The sequence below is a fragment of the Ictidomys tridecemlineatus genome, chromosome 10, assembly GCF_052094955.1.
Source record: "Ictidomys tridecemlineatus isolate mIctTri1 chromosome 10, mIctTri1.hap1, whole genome shotgun sequence".
In the NCBI taxonomy this organism is placed as follows: Eukaryota; Metazoa; Chordata; class Mammalia; order Rodentia; family Sciuridae; genus Ictidomys; species Ictidomys tridecemlineatus.
Window position 1 is genome coordinate 48,680,767 of NC_135486.1, and position 18,357 is coordinate 48,699,123.

General features: G+C 35.6%; 1 protein-coding gene and 1 non-coding gene across 3 annotated transcripts in view; one reads left to right on the forward strand and one right to left on the reverse strand.

The window, feature by feature from the left end:
- Mia3 (MIA SH3 domain ER export factor 3) overlaps positions 1 to 18,357 on the forward strand; it is a 50,573-nt gene that overhangs the window by 11,627 nt on the left and 20,589 nt on the right. For both annotated transcript variants that reach the window (XM_078022860.1, XM_078022859.1), the window contains exons 5-6: positions 935 to 1,138; positions 3,304 to 3,449. In XM_078022860.1, coding sequence (XP_077878986.1) covers positions 935 to 1,138; positions 3,304 to 3,449 — 350 coding nt within the window. The remainder of the gene's footprint in view (positions 1 to 934; positions 1,139 to 3,303; positions 3,450 to 18,357) is intronic.
- Positions 6,480 to 6,586, reverse strand: LOC144367680 (U6 spliceosomal RNA). Its single transcript, XR_013427214.1, has one exon. It is a non-coding gene; the product is annotated as a U6 spliceosomal RNA (small nuclear RNA).

The following is an 18,357-nucleotide window of genomic DNA, read 5'->3' on the forward strand; positions in this document are numbered from 1 at the left end:
TAATCAAGGATGGAACCAGGATGACAAGCCTTGTAATGTAGTGCTTGACACATAGAAGCCTTTCAATTAAATATTTGTCAAACTAACAATAATGAGCCAATATCCTGATAAAAGCTTTGTTTCCTGGTTTCATATTTGATCATCTCTATCCATTGTTTTTCAAAATGAAATATTTCAACTGAGAGTATATGATAAGAATTCCAGAAGGACATAAAGCCATTGGAAAATTTACTTCCCAAGAGTATTAATTTTACCTGATAATTGGGGGAAGAAAACAGTTGTACATTTAATCAAAGCAGATATATTTTGGATAAGAATGCAAAGTGCAAGTGAATGTTCAGGGTAGAATATGAAGCTGTAAAGAGATAATCTTTGCTCTGGATCCTATTGGTCTATGTCCTGAGCTCAGGAAGGAGATAGGTTCACTATTTGGCTCTTAGGTTACTTTGAACATATTTGAAAGGCACATTAAGCAAGCTAGACTTATGGATTTCCCTTCTCTATACTGGCTCGTTGAGACCAGCACACTTGTAGATGAAAGAGTTCCTGTTATTTCTGAGCAGAATAGACATTTCACATTTTTGTTCTGGACCAGAATTCTCTTCTGCACATTTATTTATGTGGGTGTATGTTGGTTTGCCAAGGGAAGGTAAGTTATTGAAGCTTCTATCATAAATGTATTTGTTTATGAAATACTTTGGATTAAAGGCTTCTTTATAAATTTGACTGTATAGTTCAGTCATCCTTTAAGTGGGATGAAAACAATTAACCCTCCCATATCCTTGCCCAGTTGTTCTCATGGGCGCATGCCAGGACATGGAGGGCAGTGTTGAGGTATCTGGAGCTGTGTGCTGAGGGGGTGTGCTGATCATTGGGCTTAAGTGGGGGTAGATAGTGTCATCCATCTGGCTCAATGCATTCTTCTCCCTTGTAGAGATGCAGCCATCCCATGAAGATGATTTTCCTAAAGAGAACACAAATCATCTTAATAGAAATCTTCATGAAGAGACTCGTCTCCTGAGTCATCATTTTAATGTGAACTATCCTGAAGAGCCCAGCCTCTTGAGTCAACCTGTGACTGAGGACATGGGTGTTTCAGAAGTGTCTCAGATCCCAAATACTGAGAAAGTAGACCCAGGTAAAGCTTGCCAGTTTTTCTCTACAAAGTAGAGGCATTATCATAATGAAGGCTTTCAAGGATATTTGTTGCCAAAGGTACGAAATAGAGCAGAGAGTGATATAGGTACATGTGAGTTAAAAAAAAAAAAAATCTCTCAAGTGAGAGAAAAGCAAGAATAAAGATGACTAGAAATCAAAAATAGGCCAGAGACTGTAACTCACCTAAAAGCAAATATTTAGCTATGACTAGCTTGTGTAAACCATTTACAACTAAAATATTATTCTTCAAAGGCCTTATGCTCTAAAACTGTAGTTTTCAACCAGACCAACAGCACCAGAAACTCTGGGGGTGGGACCCACAATCTGTGTTTAGCAGGCCTTCCAGGAAAGTCTGGCCTGGTACAAGTTAGCTTGAATAATCAATGTTCATAGTCTCATAAATTCTGTGTTTTTTCCCTTTTCTTCTAAATGGAATATAATATAGCTCAAGTCCTGTTTTGACTTGCTTCCTGGACATGGTAATTAAACTTTTTCAAATGCAGTCAGTGGCCCAGATCTTTATACTATATACTTACAGGAAACAGTACAGAACTGCAGTCCATTTTAGATTGACACTTATGAATACTTCATCATAGTGCACAGTATCCAGTGGGAGATGAGAAACAATTTTTCAAAAAAATCCCCAATAATGGAATCAACAGCATTCTACTTTTGTGTTGCTCACTCTCATTTTATCAGTAAATTAGATGATGACTAATTGTTTTATTTTATCCATCCAGTATGGTGCTATGAAGCCATAATTACTGTATTTTGTGTTTTTAAAGGTTCTGGTCTGTAAGCATAGCTATAGCATTATCCTGCACCAGTGCAGGGCTTGGCAGCACTGATCTGAACCCCCACCACCATCTGCACACATAGAGTGTAGGAGAACTCATAGCAGGGGGGGATTCAGTTAATTTGAGAAAGAATAACATATCAGTACTCCCATTTTCCAGAAGACATTGCTTCCATATATGAACACTACTGACTTCTGAACTGTCTTTAACTCCATAAGGTTCTGAAAATGAATCACGCACCATTAAGATTTGTTATTTTCATGCTCCAAAACTTTCAAGATTAGGGAAAACTTGGCTTACAAAATTAAGAATGAATTATTTCCCTGGCCTTTTAGGTTCCACCACAAAATGATGTCAATGACCTTTATAGGTAAAATCTTCCCAAATGTCATTTAATGTGTCTCAGGTGCTGAGATGCTGAGCCAATGGGGCAGACTTCACCAGCAGTCAAATTCATAGACCAATAGTGAATGGAGGGCCTGGGGTTGTAGCTCAGTGGTAGAGCGCTTGTCTAACATATGAGGCACTGGGTTTGATTCTCAGCACTGCATACAAATAAATAAAATAAAGGTCCATCAAAAACTAAAAAAAAAAAAAATAGGCAAAAGCTTAAAAAAATAGTAGTGAATGGAATCTCAGGGTTGAGAAAGACCTTAGAGGAAACTGGTCCAACTTCTTAATAACTGCATGTTGGACTCCTGCTGTTTAATCAAATATACCCCAGGCTCATGTAACTCATACTGAAATTCCACCCCTACAAGCTCTCAGGTCTAACTGGAATTCTACCTCATTCACAGAGCCTCAAAGCAGGTCTGTACCCAATTCCCTTTAGTCTCTTGGTATTACTGTGTTCTTTTTAAATAGCTGTCATCTGTCCATTCAATAAATAATTGTTGAGTATCTCTGCCAGGTGCCAGATACTGTGTTAAGTCTTGGCTCATTCCACCTGCAAATCTGCAAACCAAGACTCCCTCTCTTTCAGCTTTCCTAAAATTTTAAACACAAAGTTTCACCAGCACTAAATCCATGTTTTTTGAATGTGATCCTGTCTATATATCTCTGGTTTTAAAAATTTTCCTTGAGTAAATATTGTTCTGGTAGCAGTTGTATGGCCATGGAAGTAGTGGAGAGTAGACTGGAGATTGTTCATTTTATAATTGAAGGGTCTGACAGCTCTAATTAGGATTTTGAAGTTTTCTTCTCTGTGTTAATTGTCTTTAGGAGAGCCACATATTCCAGGCACTGTGACATATATTTAGTGAAACACTCGATGAATATTGAAACTGAAGAGAGACAATTCTTATTCTATAGCATAAAATAAAATAGCCATTTCCCCTTTCAATTTTAGAGCTACTTATAACAGAAGGTACTCCTGTTGATGCTGCTGATACAGAAAACCAACTAGGAATAAACGTGGAAGAGCCAGCAGATGCCACCCTTTTGGACAACATACTTTTCTTGTTATATTCATTCTTGCTTTATTTGTTTAAGATGGTAAGTTTGACATAGTTTCTTCAATTAGAATGTTGATTATTTATTAGTTTTTAAGTGGCTTCTGGTCATAAAGTGAAGAACTTAAAATGTCTTTATGAAAATGACTCCTGACCCTTTGAGTAGATAGCTCCAGAAACAAAAGCCATAGGGGTGTGGCTTTAATGGCTACTTGGTTTAGCACTTGAGGAAGATTTGCTGTCTACCAAGGCTGGACATTTGCACACCTGTAAAAACTTGGTTCTTCTCCTCAGAACCTTTCATTCTGGCAGGGAGATAACAGCATTCACTTGAAACACAGTAAGATAATGGCAGAAAGAGAGGTATTTATTCGATGGTAGAACATTATTGTCCATAAATGCATTTATTATGGTTGGAAGGGTGATCAATAAGGTCAGAAAGTAGTTGAGATGTGTTTGAAGCACAGGCAAAGGGCAAACAGGAGTCTGACATGTGGTTTGTTGTTGATTAGACAGGCTGGGGTGGAGGATGGTGGGGGAAGCTGGCAGTCAGAAGAAATGTGTTCAGAGAAATGGAAACATGAAGAAAAGGATATTTGGGGAGGGCAGGAGAATGTGAATAGTTGGTGTTGTAAAGTGTGAAGTTGGAGGGGGATGGGCCTGTTGGAGAGGCCAGCAAATCTTAAAGGAAGTCATGAGCCAAAGTAGCATTAGACCATTAATAGTGGGGATCCTTAGAAAGTTTTAAGAATGAAAAGGAATTAGGTTAGATCTGTTTCTTAGAAAGAGTCACTTAAGGCTGATCTTTCTAAAGAAAATCATGATTCAAACAAGACATTTAATCTGTCTAGAAGCTTATCTAAGCGTTTTAGGACTTACCTCCCCCCCATTGGTATTTGTTGATATTGGACTTTTAGAATTTAATTATAGGAATGAGAAAGCTTTTAGAGGTTGGAGGTCCTAGGGCCTTTGTGACAGTAATCCTCCTCAACTGAAGTTGTTTCCTGTAGATTGTGTTATTTCAAGGCTTGTGTAAGAAAGATGATGTTGTTGTTTTCCTTGTAAAATGTATAGATTTTGAAGCCAGGTAGATCTGGTTTCAAATCCCAAGGTTATCATTTAGAAGTTTGGGCAAATAATTAAACTTTTGAAAAAAGTTTTCCTCATCTGAAAAATGTAGATAATGCTTACTCCAATCATAAGAATTAAATGATTTGACAAGGTAAAATGTCTGGTGAGGTGTCTGGCATTTTGAAGGGTTTTACCCCTACGCACCCCCTAATTCTCATGTAGGCAGTCAGAAGGTGGTATAAATCAATGAATACCTGGGGAGGAAAGACCACCAGGGTGGAAAAGATGTGGTGGGGAGAAACAAATCATTTTTCAGTTGGCTCCATGTTTGTTCATGATGGTGGCAGCCACCTGGGTAAGGGGTATGTACAAGCCAGGCAGTTAGAATGATATTTCCAGTGATTAAAGTAGTCTTCCACAGTCATAATTTGATTATCAGAATGAATCAGCATCACTTGGAAAGTTAACAGCCTCACGATATGGAAAGGATTTCTTTATTCATATTTTTAGGTATGCACAGAGCCCTCCTCTAGGTCTAGGTCGGGGGACACGAATGTGGTGCAGGTGTGTCAGTGATTGTACGGTGATAGGTAAGACATAGACGTGAGTGGCAAAGAAGAGGCACAATGTTAAAAGACTGATTTGAAAGGAGATTTCAAAAAGGCATTTTGATGGCCCAGTATGTACAGGACATTGTGTGAGGACTAAAAGAGTCTAACAGGTGTAAGGCATGATTGTGATTTTTGAAAGCCTTAAGAAAAGGACTTAACAAATATATGCAAAAATTATGAACAAATCAATGTAAAATCTTAAACAAGTAGTATGATATCTGTTAGGACTGGAGAGTAATAGGCTCTGATGTGTTTGGGAGATGTGCACCAATCAGGTTCATTGATCAATGGAATCTTAGTAGAATCTTAGTGTTAGAAGAAACCTTGGAAGGCTGTTAGTCTAGTTTCTCACTCATTGCTGTTATTTTCTTTACTGTGGCCCTGACGAGTAGTTATGAGGCCTGTACACCAGTATTTCCTGGCATGAGTCACTCTCTTACAAGGCTATATGTTCTTCTGTTGTCTAGTTCATCCTTGTATTGACTCCAAATTTTCCTCCACATGATTTCCTCTATAAAACTGAATTCTTTTCTACATAGAAATCCTTTAAATATTTGAAGTTATATCTTAATTTAAAAATTATTTTTAGTATTTTTATCATGGAAACTTTCAAATAAGAGCAGAGAGAATAGTAGGGGACTATAGATAACCATAACATACTGTACATTTTAGAATACTAGAAGAAAAGGTTGTGAAAGTTTTACCATAGAGAAATGATGTTTGAGGAGGTAGATATATTTAACTGATTTAAACGTTACATAGTGTAATCATGCATCAAAATGTCATGTTACCTACTTCAATAATTATAATGTTTGTTTCTATGTACTAGTTAAAAAATAAATTTAATTAGAAAAGCTTTAAAGAAAAGCACAGAGAATAGTATAATGAACCCACGGGCCATCACCCAACTTAACAGTAATTCCTTGATAGCCAATATCAGTGAGTTTTTTTAAATTTGTTCTAATTGGTTATACATGATAGCAGAATGCATTTCGATTCATTGTATATAAATGGAACAAAACTTTTCCTAGTTGTACACAACACATTTGTATTCCTACATGTACCTCGGGTAATAAGGTTCATCTCATTCCACCATCTTTCCTATCCCTATGCCCCCTCACCTGTCCTACCTCCCCTTTGCCCAGTCAAAGTTCCTCCATTCTTTCCATGCCTCTTACCACCCACCTTACCCCCATTATGGGTCAGCATCCACTTTCAGAGAGAACATACAGCTTTTGGTTTTTGGGATTGGCTTACTTCCCTTAACCTGATATTCCCATTCACCCGCAGATGCCATAATTTTTTTCTCTTTTAAGGCTATAAGTAATATTCCATTTCATATATGTACCACAGTTTCTTTATCCATTCATCTGTTGAAGGGTTGGTTCCACAAAACTATGGAATGCTTCACAAATGTGGGTGTCATCCTTGCTCAGGGACCATGCTAATTTTTTCTGTATTGTTCCAATTTTAGTATATGTGCTGCCAAAGCAAGCACACTCTGAGTTTTAACAAATGTAGATACCCATGTAAAAACTACCATAATCAAGATATAGAACAGTTTTTTCACTAGAAAAGGGGTTTCCTTGGGATCCTTCCCAGTGAGTTCCTTCACCACCTGTTCCAGGCAACCACTGATAACTTTTTTTTTTAAACTATAGATTCATTTTTCCTACAGTACTATTTCATATATATGCCACTATAAATGGACTCATATCTAGGAGTGCAATTGCCTCCTACGTTTAATGTATGTTTTTATCTTATGTGATACTGTCAAGCCATGCTAAAAAATGACCACAATCATTTTATACTTCCACCAGCAATTTAGGAGACTTCCACTTGACTTCATCTTCACTAGCACTTGGGCCATTCTAGTGGGTATGTCTTTGTGAGTTTATTTCCTGATAATTAATGATATTGAGTGAACTTTTTTTTTTTCTTTTGAGATAGGGTCTCACTAACTTGCTTAGGCCCTTGATAAGTTGCCAGCCTCAAACTTGGGATCCTCCTGCCTCAACCTTCTGAGTTCTGGGATTACAGACATGTGCCATGATGCCTGGATCAAATACTTCTTCATGAGCTTGTTGACCATACTGTTTTTGTATGTCAACTCTCTCTGGCTAGCTGGAATCCAGACTTCTCCCAGCTCAGTGCCAACTGTGGGATTGGTTAGCTTATAGTTGTTCTTGGCCCTCGCAGGTACTGCTTAGAATGTAGCCCCAAACTGAAGACCACCTCCATGCAGATTTCTGGAACTCTCTTTCTTTGTGGCTCCCATCTTTCTGGTAGTTTTCTCTACATATTTTTGGCTGCTTAATCTCCTGGAACTCTGGTCTCTCTCTCCTCAGTGAGACTGTTATGCCCCATTTGGGTTCCCCTTCCCAAACTGAGGTCTAGAGGGTGCCTCCAGGTAGAATGCTCACTATTTGTTCTCCTGCTCTTAGGGGTGACAGTTGCATGTCCCTTGTGGCTTTCTATCTGAAAAATAGCTCTTTAAAAATATATTTTGACTGGGCATGGTGGCACATGCCTTAATCCTAGTGGCTCGGGAGGCTGAGACAGGAGGATCATGAGTTCAAAGCCAAAAGTGAGGTGCTAAGTAACTCAGTGAGACCCTGTCTCTAAATAAAATACAAAATGGGGCTGAGACTGGGGATGTGGCTCAGTGATCAAGTGCTTCTGAGTTTAATCCCTGGTACCAAAAAAAAAAAAAAATGTATATATATATATATTCCAACTTTCTGGTTGCTTTCAGTGGGAGAACAAGTCTCATATAAGTTACTCTCTATTGATTTATCCTTTTGTTGTAACTTTTTACGATAATTGAAAAAAATATGTTTGTGGGACTTCTAGGATATATTGTAGTTTTGGTGAATAAATGACATCCCCCTGGTACAACAATTTAACCTGTTTAGTCTATTGCCTTTTTTTTTTTTTTTTTTTTTTTTTGTTTGGTGGTGTTGGGGATTGAACCTCGGGCTCCATGCATTCTAGGCAAGTGCTGAGCTAACAACCTCAGCCTTTCTCTGTTGCTTTATATTTCTTGGAAATTGGTAGTCAGGTTTAGGTTCAATTCTGTTTCTTATGAAAACTTAATAAAATATTGCATTGACATCTGCATGTCCTCTCCTTTGATGTTGACTACTAGTCAACAGTGACCTTGGTGAGATTTGCTAATATATTACAGGTTGCAAAATAGCAATGGTCTGAGTTGCTGGGATTTTTCTTTCTTCATTTAAAGGCTGGGATGCCTATACAAATAAAAATTTATGATTGATTATTCTTTCTTTCTTTTTTTTTTTTTGTACTGGGGATTAAATTCAGGGGCACTTGGCTAGTGAGCCATATCCCCAGCCTTATTTTGTATTTTATTTATATACAGGGTCTCACTGAGTTGCTTAGCAATTCGCTTTTGCTGAGGCTGACTTTGAACTTGCTATCTTCCCTCCTCAGCCTCCAGAACTACTGGGATTACAAGTGTGTGCCACGGCGCCTGGCTATGATTGATTATTCTTTACACAGATATTTGGTTTGTATAGTTAAGGCAGGAGATAAACATTTGATTCCTTTTCTTCATTTAAACACTTTTCAGAATAGTAAGGTGGTATTCTAGCATTATCAAATGATACCCAAAGGGGCTTTTGAAATCTTTTTAACTTTTATTTAAGAGTCAATATGATGTCATGCATTTAAAAATATTTGGTGTGTTTAATCCAGTTAGGAATAGTAATTGTTCTTACCTGATGCTCAATTTCTCCCCCTTTTGCCTTGTAGAAGCCTCTTTATCTTGGCTCCTGGGACCCTTTGCCACCACCTAGTGGTCATTGTTACCTATTTCCCTTGCTTTTGAACTATGAGATATTCCAAGTTCATCTTAAACATTCCCTGTCCAGACCTTGAAGGAACTATTTCTCTAAAAGAACTTTGGTTCCTTTCAATAGGAAATGATATTTAGAGGCTACATTCCAAGTACTAGGATTGCTTATTGCTCAAATTGACTGTCATTTGTAGGCCTTTTTAGTGAACAAAGCTCAGAAATATGTGGGGATTTTTCATCATGTCATTTAGATAATTCCCATGAAAATTCAGGAGAGATTTTACTTCACTTCATCTATCTTAGATTTGTGTTTTCTTTCTCTGATGTTGGAGTTCCAGTTTTCAATGACATCAGTATAATTGTTTACAGTCTTGTGCCACTTAATGACATTTTGGTCATTAGTGCATAATAATGGAGCTAAAAAATTCTTGTCACCTAGTATTTTTAATATCTTTTTTGTGTTTTGATATGTTTAGATATATAAACATTTACAACGTTACAATTGTCTACAGAATTCAGTATAATAATATCTTATAGGTTTTTATCCCCAAAGCGATGATATACCATATATGAATACCTACGTGTGGAAATGGCTATATTTTCTAGGTTTGTATAAGTATGCTCAATGATGTTTACATGCTGAAATTGCCTAAGATGTGTTTCTCAGAATTTATTCCCATCATTAAGCAACACAAGACTATATTTATGTTATTTAAAATACTTTCAGGAATGTATTCCTGAAATGAAATGAAATTCTCTTGTCTTTAAGCTATATCCCACTAAGGTATGTTTGAAATAATTCATTTCTGTGGTTTGTCACCAACTTGATGTCACAGGTTGTTTCATTTTTGCTTTCAATATTTAGGTATTACTTTTTAAAGATTTTTTTTGTTTATTTTACAATTATTTAAATATTTAGAAGAGCCAAAGTTAATTTGTAAAAATAAGTTGTTTCTGTTTTCTAGTACTGGTGATTGAACCCAGGGCTCCTATCCACTGAGCCACATACCTAGCCTCTTTATTTTTTATTTAGAGATAGTTCTCACTAAATTGCGTAGGGACTTGCTAAGTTGCTGAGGCTAGCTTTGAACTTGTGATTCTCCTGCCTGATTTTGAAAGAATTCTAGCTTTTGTCCCAGTTCTGTCTACCCTGATGTTACTCTCTTTTATAGTTAACTTTTAAAATTTATTTCATTATGTATTCTGCTATTAAAAAAATAAGCAAATGAGAAAAGGGATATGTAGCTCAGTGGTAGAGCACTTGCCTACCATACATGAGGCCATGTGTTCAATCCCCAGCACCATAAAAAGAAAAAGAAAAGCAAATGATTTTTACATCTAGCTATGATAGCTTTATATAGGTACTGGCTTCACCTTCCCAACTGAAACAACTAAAATAAATATGAAAAAAAAAACCCACAAACAGATAAAATTTGAAGATCCAGCAACATTGAAGATCAAGCAACGAAGAATGATTCTGGAAACATAAGGAACAAATGCTGTGAGCTCTTTAGTTGTCCCAGCTTTTACTATGTTAAGAGATTCCCAAGCCATGACAAAGAAGGGGGAAGTCAGGCAGAACCAGAAGATACCATGAATTGAGAGATGGTGCTGAGATTCCAGGAAAACCGAAGTGACTAGAATTTACAGGGTGGAGTACCAAAAGAAGGTTGCTACATTGAGAGACAATTCTGGAAATCTGTGAAAGGCTCTCTGAGTGTTCAGCAGGGTATTGATCTGCACATAAGTGTGATGAAACTGCTTAGCAAGTCAGATCTTAAGTGATTAGAAGGAACAGGTCCTAACACAGGGACCAGAATAGCACCTGGAAAAAACTATCTAAGGAAGTTGGGTAGAATAATCAGAAGGGCGTTACCTCGGACTGACTATTACAATTTATGTCATACCTAACAAATATTCAGACCCAAGAGAATCAAATTGTTTCCAGTAATTTAATTGTATACAAAATATTAAGAATAGTATTCGTAATGTATGGCATCGAATCAAAGCTTACCAGGCATGCAAAGAAGCAAGAAAAATACAATCCACAATGATGAGGAGAATAATCATCCAATCAAAGCCAACTGCCGGAGATGTTAGAATGAGGTAATGGCATTTTTAAAAAAGTTATTACTACTATATTTCGTGTGTTAAAAAGGTAAAAAGAGATATAGAAGATATATTTTAAGAAAATCAGACTTCTAGAGTTGAAAATATATGATAAACACAGTGGATGGGATTAATGTCAGAATAAGCATTGTGATGAAATTGTTAGTGAACTTGAGGACATAGCAGGAGAAGTACCCCAAATGAAACACAGGGAAAATTTCTTCTGTTAAAGAAAACTGAAACAGAGCATCAGTGAGCTGTGGGACAGTTTCAAGTTGAGCGTTGAGAGGTATTCAGAAAAATATTTTAAGAAATGATGGCCAAAAATTTTCAAAATTTGTGAAAACTGTACATCTGCAGATCCAAGATATTAAAAGGAACTAGAGTACAAAAAGCATGAATAAAGCTATATCAAGGTATATTATATCATAAATAAATTGCTCAAAACCAGTGATAAAGAGCAATCTTAGCAGTTAGAGAAAACATTTATGTAGAGAAGAACTAAGGATGACATCAGATTTCTTGTCAGAAATTAGGCATAAGAGAATATAGTGGAGTGATACCTTTAATATATTTGAAGAGTAATAATGTTGGCCGATAATATCATGCCCAGTGAAATATCTTTCTAAAATGAAGACTTGTACTGACATACAAGCTGAAAGAATTCACCCTACACTTGCACCAAGACAGCAGATGGAAATAATGGAATAAAGGAGTAAAGAACACTGAAAATGGTGACTGTGTGCATAAATATTTAAAATAATTTTTCTTATTTGAACATTTTAAAAAGTCATTGACTGTTTAAAGACAAATATCAGTGTAGTATGGGATTTAGAAAACATGTAAAGTAAAATACATGACAACAGTATAAATCTCAGAAGGGTAGTAATTATTGTAACGTTCTTATTGAATATGTGAAGTAATACAGTATCATCTGAAGGTAGATTGTGACAAATTAAAGATGTACATTCTAAACCCTGAAGCACTAAGATTAGAAAACAGAGTTATAGCTTAATAAGCCAATAGAGGAATCACTAAAAATACCGATAGTGGTATTTCTGCAAAAGAAGACAGAAAGAAAAGAAAAAGAACAAAGAACAGAAGGAACAAATAGAAGATTATATTAAGCTTACACCTATGCACAGCAGTAATCCTATTAAGTGGAAAGTATCTAAATACATCAGTTAAAAACAGAGATTGTCATATTGCCTAAAGAAGCAAGACCCAAATAGATGTCTAAGGGAGTAACACTGTAAATAGACACAAAGAAGTCAAAATTAGAATGATTGAAAAAGGTATCTCATGTTAAACACTAGTGAAAGGAAATCTGGAGTAGCTACATTAAACCAAAAGAGGTTGTGGGGCAAAATATATCATCGGGACTCAAGAAAGTTATTTCCTAATGATAAAGGAATCAGTCAAGATTATATAATAAACTTAAATGCTTGTACTTTTAATATTAGACCTTCAAAATACATGAAGTATAAAAATTGATAGAATTATGAGGAAAATGATGAATCCTATAGATTACATTTAGAGATTTCAATATCCTCTCCTCAGCAATTGGCAGAAAATGAAAAATAAAAGTAAGATTGTAGAAAGTGTGAATGACATAATCAATCCATCCATTTGAAATTAATTGACGTTTATAGAAAACTCCCAAGGAGCTTAGTGCACATGGAACATTTACCAAGATAAACTGTATTCTGGATCTTAAAAAAATTATCAGTAAATATAAAAGTATTCAAAGTCAGGCAAAGCTTGTTCTCTGAACACAATAAAATGAGAAATCAATAATGGAAAAATCTGGAAATTTCTCAAATATTTGAAAACTTTAGTGCCAGACTGCTATATATATATATATATATATATATATATATATATATATATATATATAATGTATAAATGAACAACACAGTACATTTATTTTTATGTGGTGCTGGGGATCGAACCCAGTGCCTCACACTTGTGAGGGAAGCACTTTACCACTGAGCTACAACCTTAGCCCCCACTGCTAAATAATTTTTGAGTCAAATAAATCAGAGAAGAAATTCATATTTTGAGTTGAATAAAACTGAAAACAACATATCCATTTGTGCAATGTCACTAAAGCGTTATTGGAAAATTTATAGCACTACCAGGCCCAAGATAGCTTTATTAAAAAAGAAGTCTCCAGTCATTGACTTTAGTTCCTACTATGAGAAACTAGAAAAGGAAAAATAAGTTAATCTCCAAGTAAGCAAGAAAAAAAGATATAATAAAGACTATAAGTCAGTAAAATTTTAAAAAAGGAAAATAAGAGAAAATCAATGAAACCCAAAGCTAGTTCTTTAAGATGAATAAAATTGATCAACATCTAGTGAGGGAAATAAAAGAGGAGACACAGATTACCAATATCCGCAATCAGAGAAGGGATATAACTACAGATTTCACAGATACTAGACTGATAATGGGGATATTATGAACAGTTTATGTTAATTAACTTGACAATTAAGATGAAATGAAGAAATTCTATTTAAGCCACAAATTGCAAAAGTTCACTCAAAAAAAACAGACAACTTCATAAACCTTGTTGACTATTAAAGAAATTGAAGGTATAGGTAAAAACCTTTCTACAAAGAAAAAAATATAAGACCCAGATAGCTTTATTGGTGATCCAATTCCTGTAAGGAAGAAATGATACTAATTCCTAATAGTATTAGTAATACTAAACCCTTGTAGAATATTAAAGCAAGGAAATATTTCTCCTATGAAGCCAGTGTTATCACTACACCAAACCAAGACAAAGATATAACAAGAAAAGAAAATCACATACCTCTCAAGAGATCTCCAATGAATCTGTACAGAAATTCTAAAGAAAAATTTAAGTCAAATACAACAATATGTAAAAGGAAAATACATCATAGACAAAAACTAGACTGATGATGGGGATTTATGTCAAGAATCCAAAATTTATTTAACATTTGAAAATCAATGAAATTTACCACATTGATGTACCTAAAAGCACAATCTTTGTGTTTAGCTCAAGAGATACAAAACAAGCATTTAAAAAATATAGCAGAGGGGGGAAATGTTGGGGAGTAATATTGGCCAAATTATATTGTTATTTTGTGTGCATGTACAAGTAGGTGACAATAAATCCCATCGACATGTAAAAAAAAAATCAGCCCTGATTATTATTTAAAAAAATTTTTTAGATGTTGATTGACTTTTATTTTATTCACTTATTTATATGCGGTGCTGAGAATCGAACCCATTGCCTCACACATGCTAGGCAAGTGCTCTACCACTGAGTATCAACCCCAGCCCCTCAGCATTGATTATTGATGTAGAAAAACAAACAACAAACTAGGAATAGAAGGGAGCTTAAAATATCCTCTGAAAAAATGCAGCTAACCTCATACTTAATGGTTGATAATTGAATACTTTTCCCCAAGATCAGAAACCAAACAGAGATGTCCACTCTCATTACATCTATTTAGCATTGTACTGGGGTGCAGTAAGGAAATAGCTAGTATACTAAGGCAAGAAAAAGAAATAAAATGCACTCAGATTGGAAAGGAAGAAATAAAATTCTCTTTATTTTCAGATAACATGAATATATATAGATACAATCTGGTATGATCTAGAAAAAAGCTATTGTAAGGTTGACAGATAAAATTTACATCTAAAAGCAATTATATTTTCTATATATTAACAATGAATAATTAGAAATTGAAATTTTAAAGATTTCCATGTACAATAGAATAAAAATATGAAGTATTTAAACATAAACGTGGCAAAAACTAAAATGTATATATTAAAAACTATAAAATATTGCTGATAGAAATTAAAGAGAACCTAAATGGAGAGATATACCTAATTTATGAGTCAGAAGACTAAGGTGTCCATTCATCCCAGTTTAATCACCAGAGTCAACATTATTCCAATCAAAATCCCTGCAGAGTTTTGTAGAAAATGACAAGCTGATTGCAACAGACCTAGAATACGTGGCTTCAAGACTTAATCTAGGGCTGGGGATGTAGCTCAGTGGTAGAGCACTTGCCTAGCATATGCAAGGTCCTGTGTTCAATCCCTAGTACCATACAAAGAGGAAAAAAAGAAAAAAAATATTCTAAAGCTACAGTAATCAGGATTGCAGACAAAACATTGGAACAGAGCCAAGAATTCAGAGATAGGTACACAATATATATGGCAACCAGTCATTGACAAAGATGGAAAGACAAGTAGAGAATGGAAAGTTTTTTCAGCAAATGGTACTGAAATTACTGCATATTTATATGCAAAATATTGATCCATGCCTTGCATTAGACACCTGAATTAACTCACAGACTTAAATATTAAACTCAAAACTACAAAACCTCTAGGAAAAAAATAAGAGAAAAATTTTTGTTGAACTTAGGTTTGGCAAAGATTTCTTAAATTTGACAACAAAAGCATTAAAAAGGATTTGACAATGTGGGATTCATCAAACTAAAACCTCTGTAATTCAAAATACACTTTGAAGTGAATGAAATAGACAAAACACAAGCTGGGAGGAAATTACTGTAAAGCATTTATCAAGACTTGCATCAAGAATATATGAAGAACTCTTAGAACTCATTAGAAAAAATATAGTCCTGTAAAATAACACTTCATCAAAGAAGATAAACAGATAGTAAATAAAGACATTAAAAATGCTTGACATAATTATCAGGGAAATGCTATTTTGAAGCATAAGAGTTACCACTACACACTTATTAAATATCTAATATTAAAGACAATTGTGCTGAGTGGTTGGAGATGGAGGAACTGGATGGGTACACAGCTGGTGGGGATATAAAGTGGTAGAATCACCTTCTTAAAAAGGTAAACATATACCAGTCATATCCAACCATTCTTTTCCAAAGAAAAGATAAGTTATATAGCAATAGGAGGAATTTTATATTTGTAAAAGCCCCAAACTGGAAAAAAATCCAAATGTCTATCAATAGATGATAGACAAATTGTGGTATGTACATATAATGAAATGCTACTCAGCAATAAAAATAGATGATAGATAAACTGATGTAGATGAATCTCAAATTATGCTGAATAAGAGAAGCCATAGAAAATACATTATCCCATACACATAAAACTTGAGGAATACAAAGCAATCTATTAAGATAGACATTTTGCTGGAGGAATGGGAAAGTGGGGGGCAAGAAGGAAGGGTGACAAAGGGCAGAATTACCTAGAGAATGAGAATATTTTTGGAATTAAAGGATGTGTATATTATCTTGATTATAATGGTGATTTCATAATTTCATGTTAAAATTTATCAAATTGCACACTTTAAATACATGTAATTTATTGCATGTCAATTTTACCTCAAAGCTATAAGAAATAATATACTCATCTTTTTTCACTTTCTAAGATACAAATAGTATTCTACAAATATTTTTCTCTACTTCATTTTAAAAATATATATTCTGGAAACCAGCTCTTAGCAGTATTTGAAATTATTTTCTTTCTTCTTTGGTTTATTCAACAACTTTCATTGATGACGGTTGTTTCAGCCTTTTGTGACCATCTTGTATTATTATAATTTATGCTTGAATAACATAGTTTTGTAAATACAAGTTTTAAACATTTGTTGTTGTATTCCCAGTATCTTTAGAAGTTAGGGCTGGGGGACTATAGCTCAGCAGTAGAGCACTTGCCCTAGATACCCTTCCCCAGCACTGAAAAAGTTAAAAAAAAAAAAAAGTGCGATTGTTGAGTTAATAGGTAAATATATAAGCAGTTTTGGGAGATGTTGCCAAATCTCATTCATAAGGGTTGTATCATTTTGTATACTTATCTGAGAATTTGTATTCCCCCACATTCTCTCACCTACTGAATATGTTGTCAAACGTTTGGATCTTGCCAATGCAAGTGAGAAATGGTATCTTGGTGTGGTTTAATTTGTATTTTGTTCATTATGAGCTAAGCAGAGCATGTTTCCATATGTTATAGCTATTTGCATTTCTTTTCCTGAGATCTGTTTATTTCTTCAGCCCATTTTTGTATAGGTTTGCTGGCCATTTTATTTATAATGTTCTTTATATTTCAGGAACATGATTCTTTGGACAATAATAGGTTGCAAATATTTTTTCTCAGGTTGTCATTGTCAAACTGTGTGTGTGTGTGTGTGTGTGTGTGTGTGTGTGTGTAGCAGGTTTAGATACAGCCAGGAAAGATTTTTTCAATGAGGCAGGTTTTGCCCACTCATAATACATAGAAAATTTCACCCAATATTTTCTAGTACTTGTTTATTTTCTATTTTTACATTCATGTTTCTTATCCATTTGTAGTTTATCTTTTGAATAAGTAGAGAAAAATCCAATTTTATAATTTTCCATGTGGTAACGCTACTTATTAGAAAGTCTATTTTCCCCAAACTAACTTTTATTGTACCCCAAGTGTCCAGTTGGTTCTGTTTCTGGATTCTCTATTCTGTCCCACAATCTCTATGTATTCTTGGGCTTGGACGAGGGTACATGAATTAATTATATAGTCTGCCCTCCCTGTACCCTTCATTGCTCTTCTTTTTCAGTGCTTTCCTGCTTATTCTTGTTCTTTTGAATTGACTATAATCAACTTGATGACAGATTTTTAAAGATCCACATATGTTCATTCCCTCCCCAAGTTAAACGTCCCCAGTTTCTTCAATTTTTAGCACGTGCTTTTCGGGGGCTATTCATGATTCTGTTCTTTTCCACAAGTCATGCAACCTTAAAATGTGGCATCCAGAAATGAAGCCACCGGAGTGGGGTGATAATGACATGATTCCTTAGGGTAAGGCTTTTTAAAAAGAGTGTCATCCACAATTGGAGAAAGTAACAGGACTGGATTGAGCAGGGAAGGAAAGCCCAGTCCAAGCAGTAGTCCTTTAGAAGGGAGCAGGAGAAGCTTCTCCTCTTCTGTCTGCACTTTTGGGGCAGGTACCTGGTGTCTCAACACGTTGACAAAAGGGTTTTGCTCTGGGAGGAGCTGGGAGGCCTGACTTTCTCCTTTTTCCTAGTCTCTGCCTATAATCCCCTTTTGCTAGTTCCCTGGCTTCCTCCAGGGCCTTCGCTGGTCCTCTCCCAGTTCCGGGGACAGGTGAGCCTCTTTCCTTCTGGAGTCCTTTCATTTGGACTCTTCTGCTGGGCCCTCCTCGCGCTGTCCCCCGCTGGGCTCCGCAGTTGGTTCTTTCCGCTCCCTGCCCGCCCCTCTGCATCCTCTGTCCTCTCACTGCTGTCAGCCCAGGGGCTTCCTCTGATGACGCGTTTTACTTGCGTTGGGCGGAAAGCGCCTGCGGTGGAGGAAGGCAAAGTTCACTCCCAGTACCCGCCCCCTGC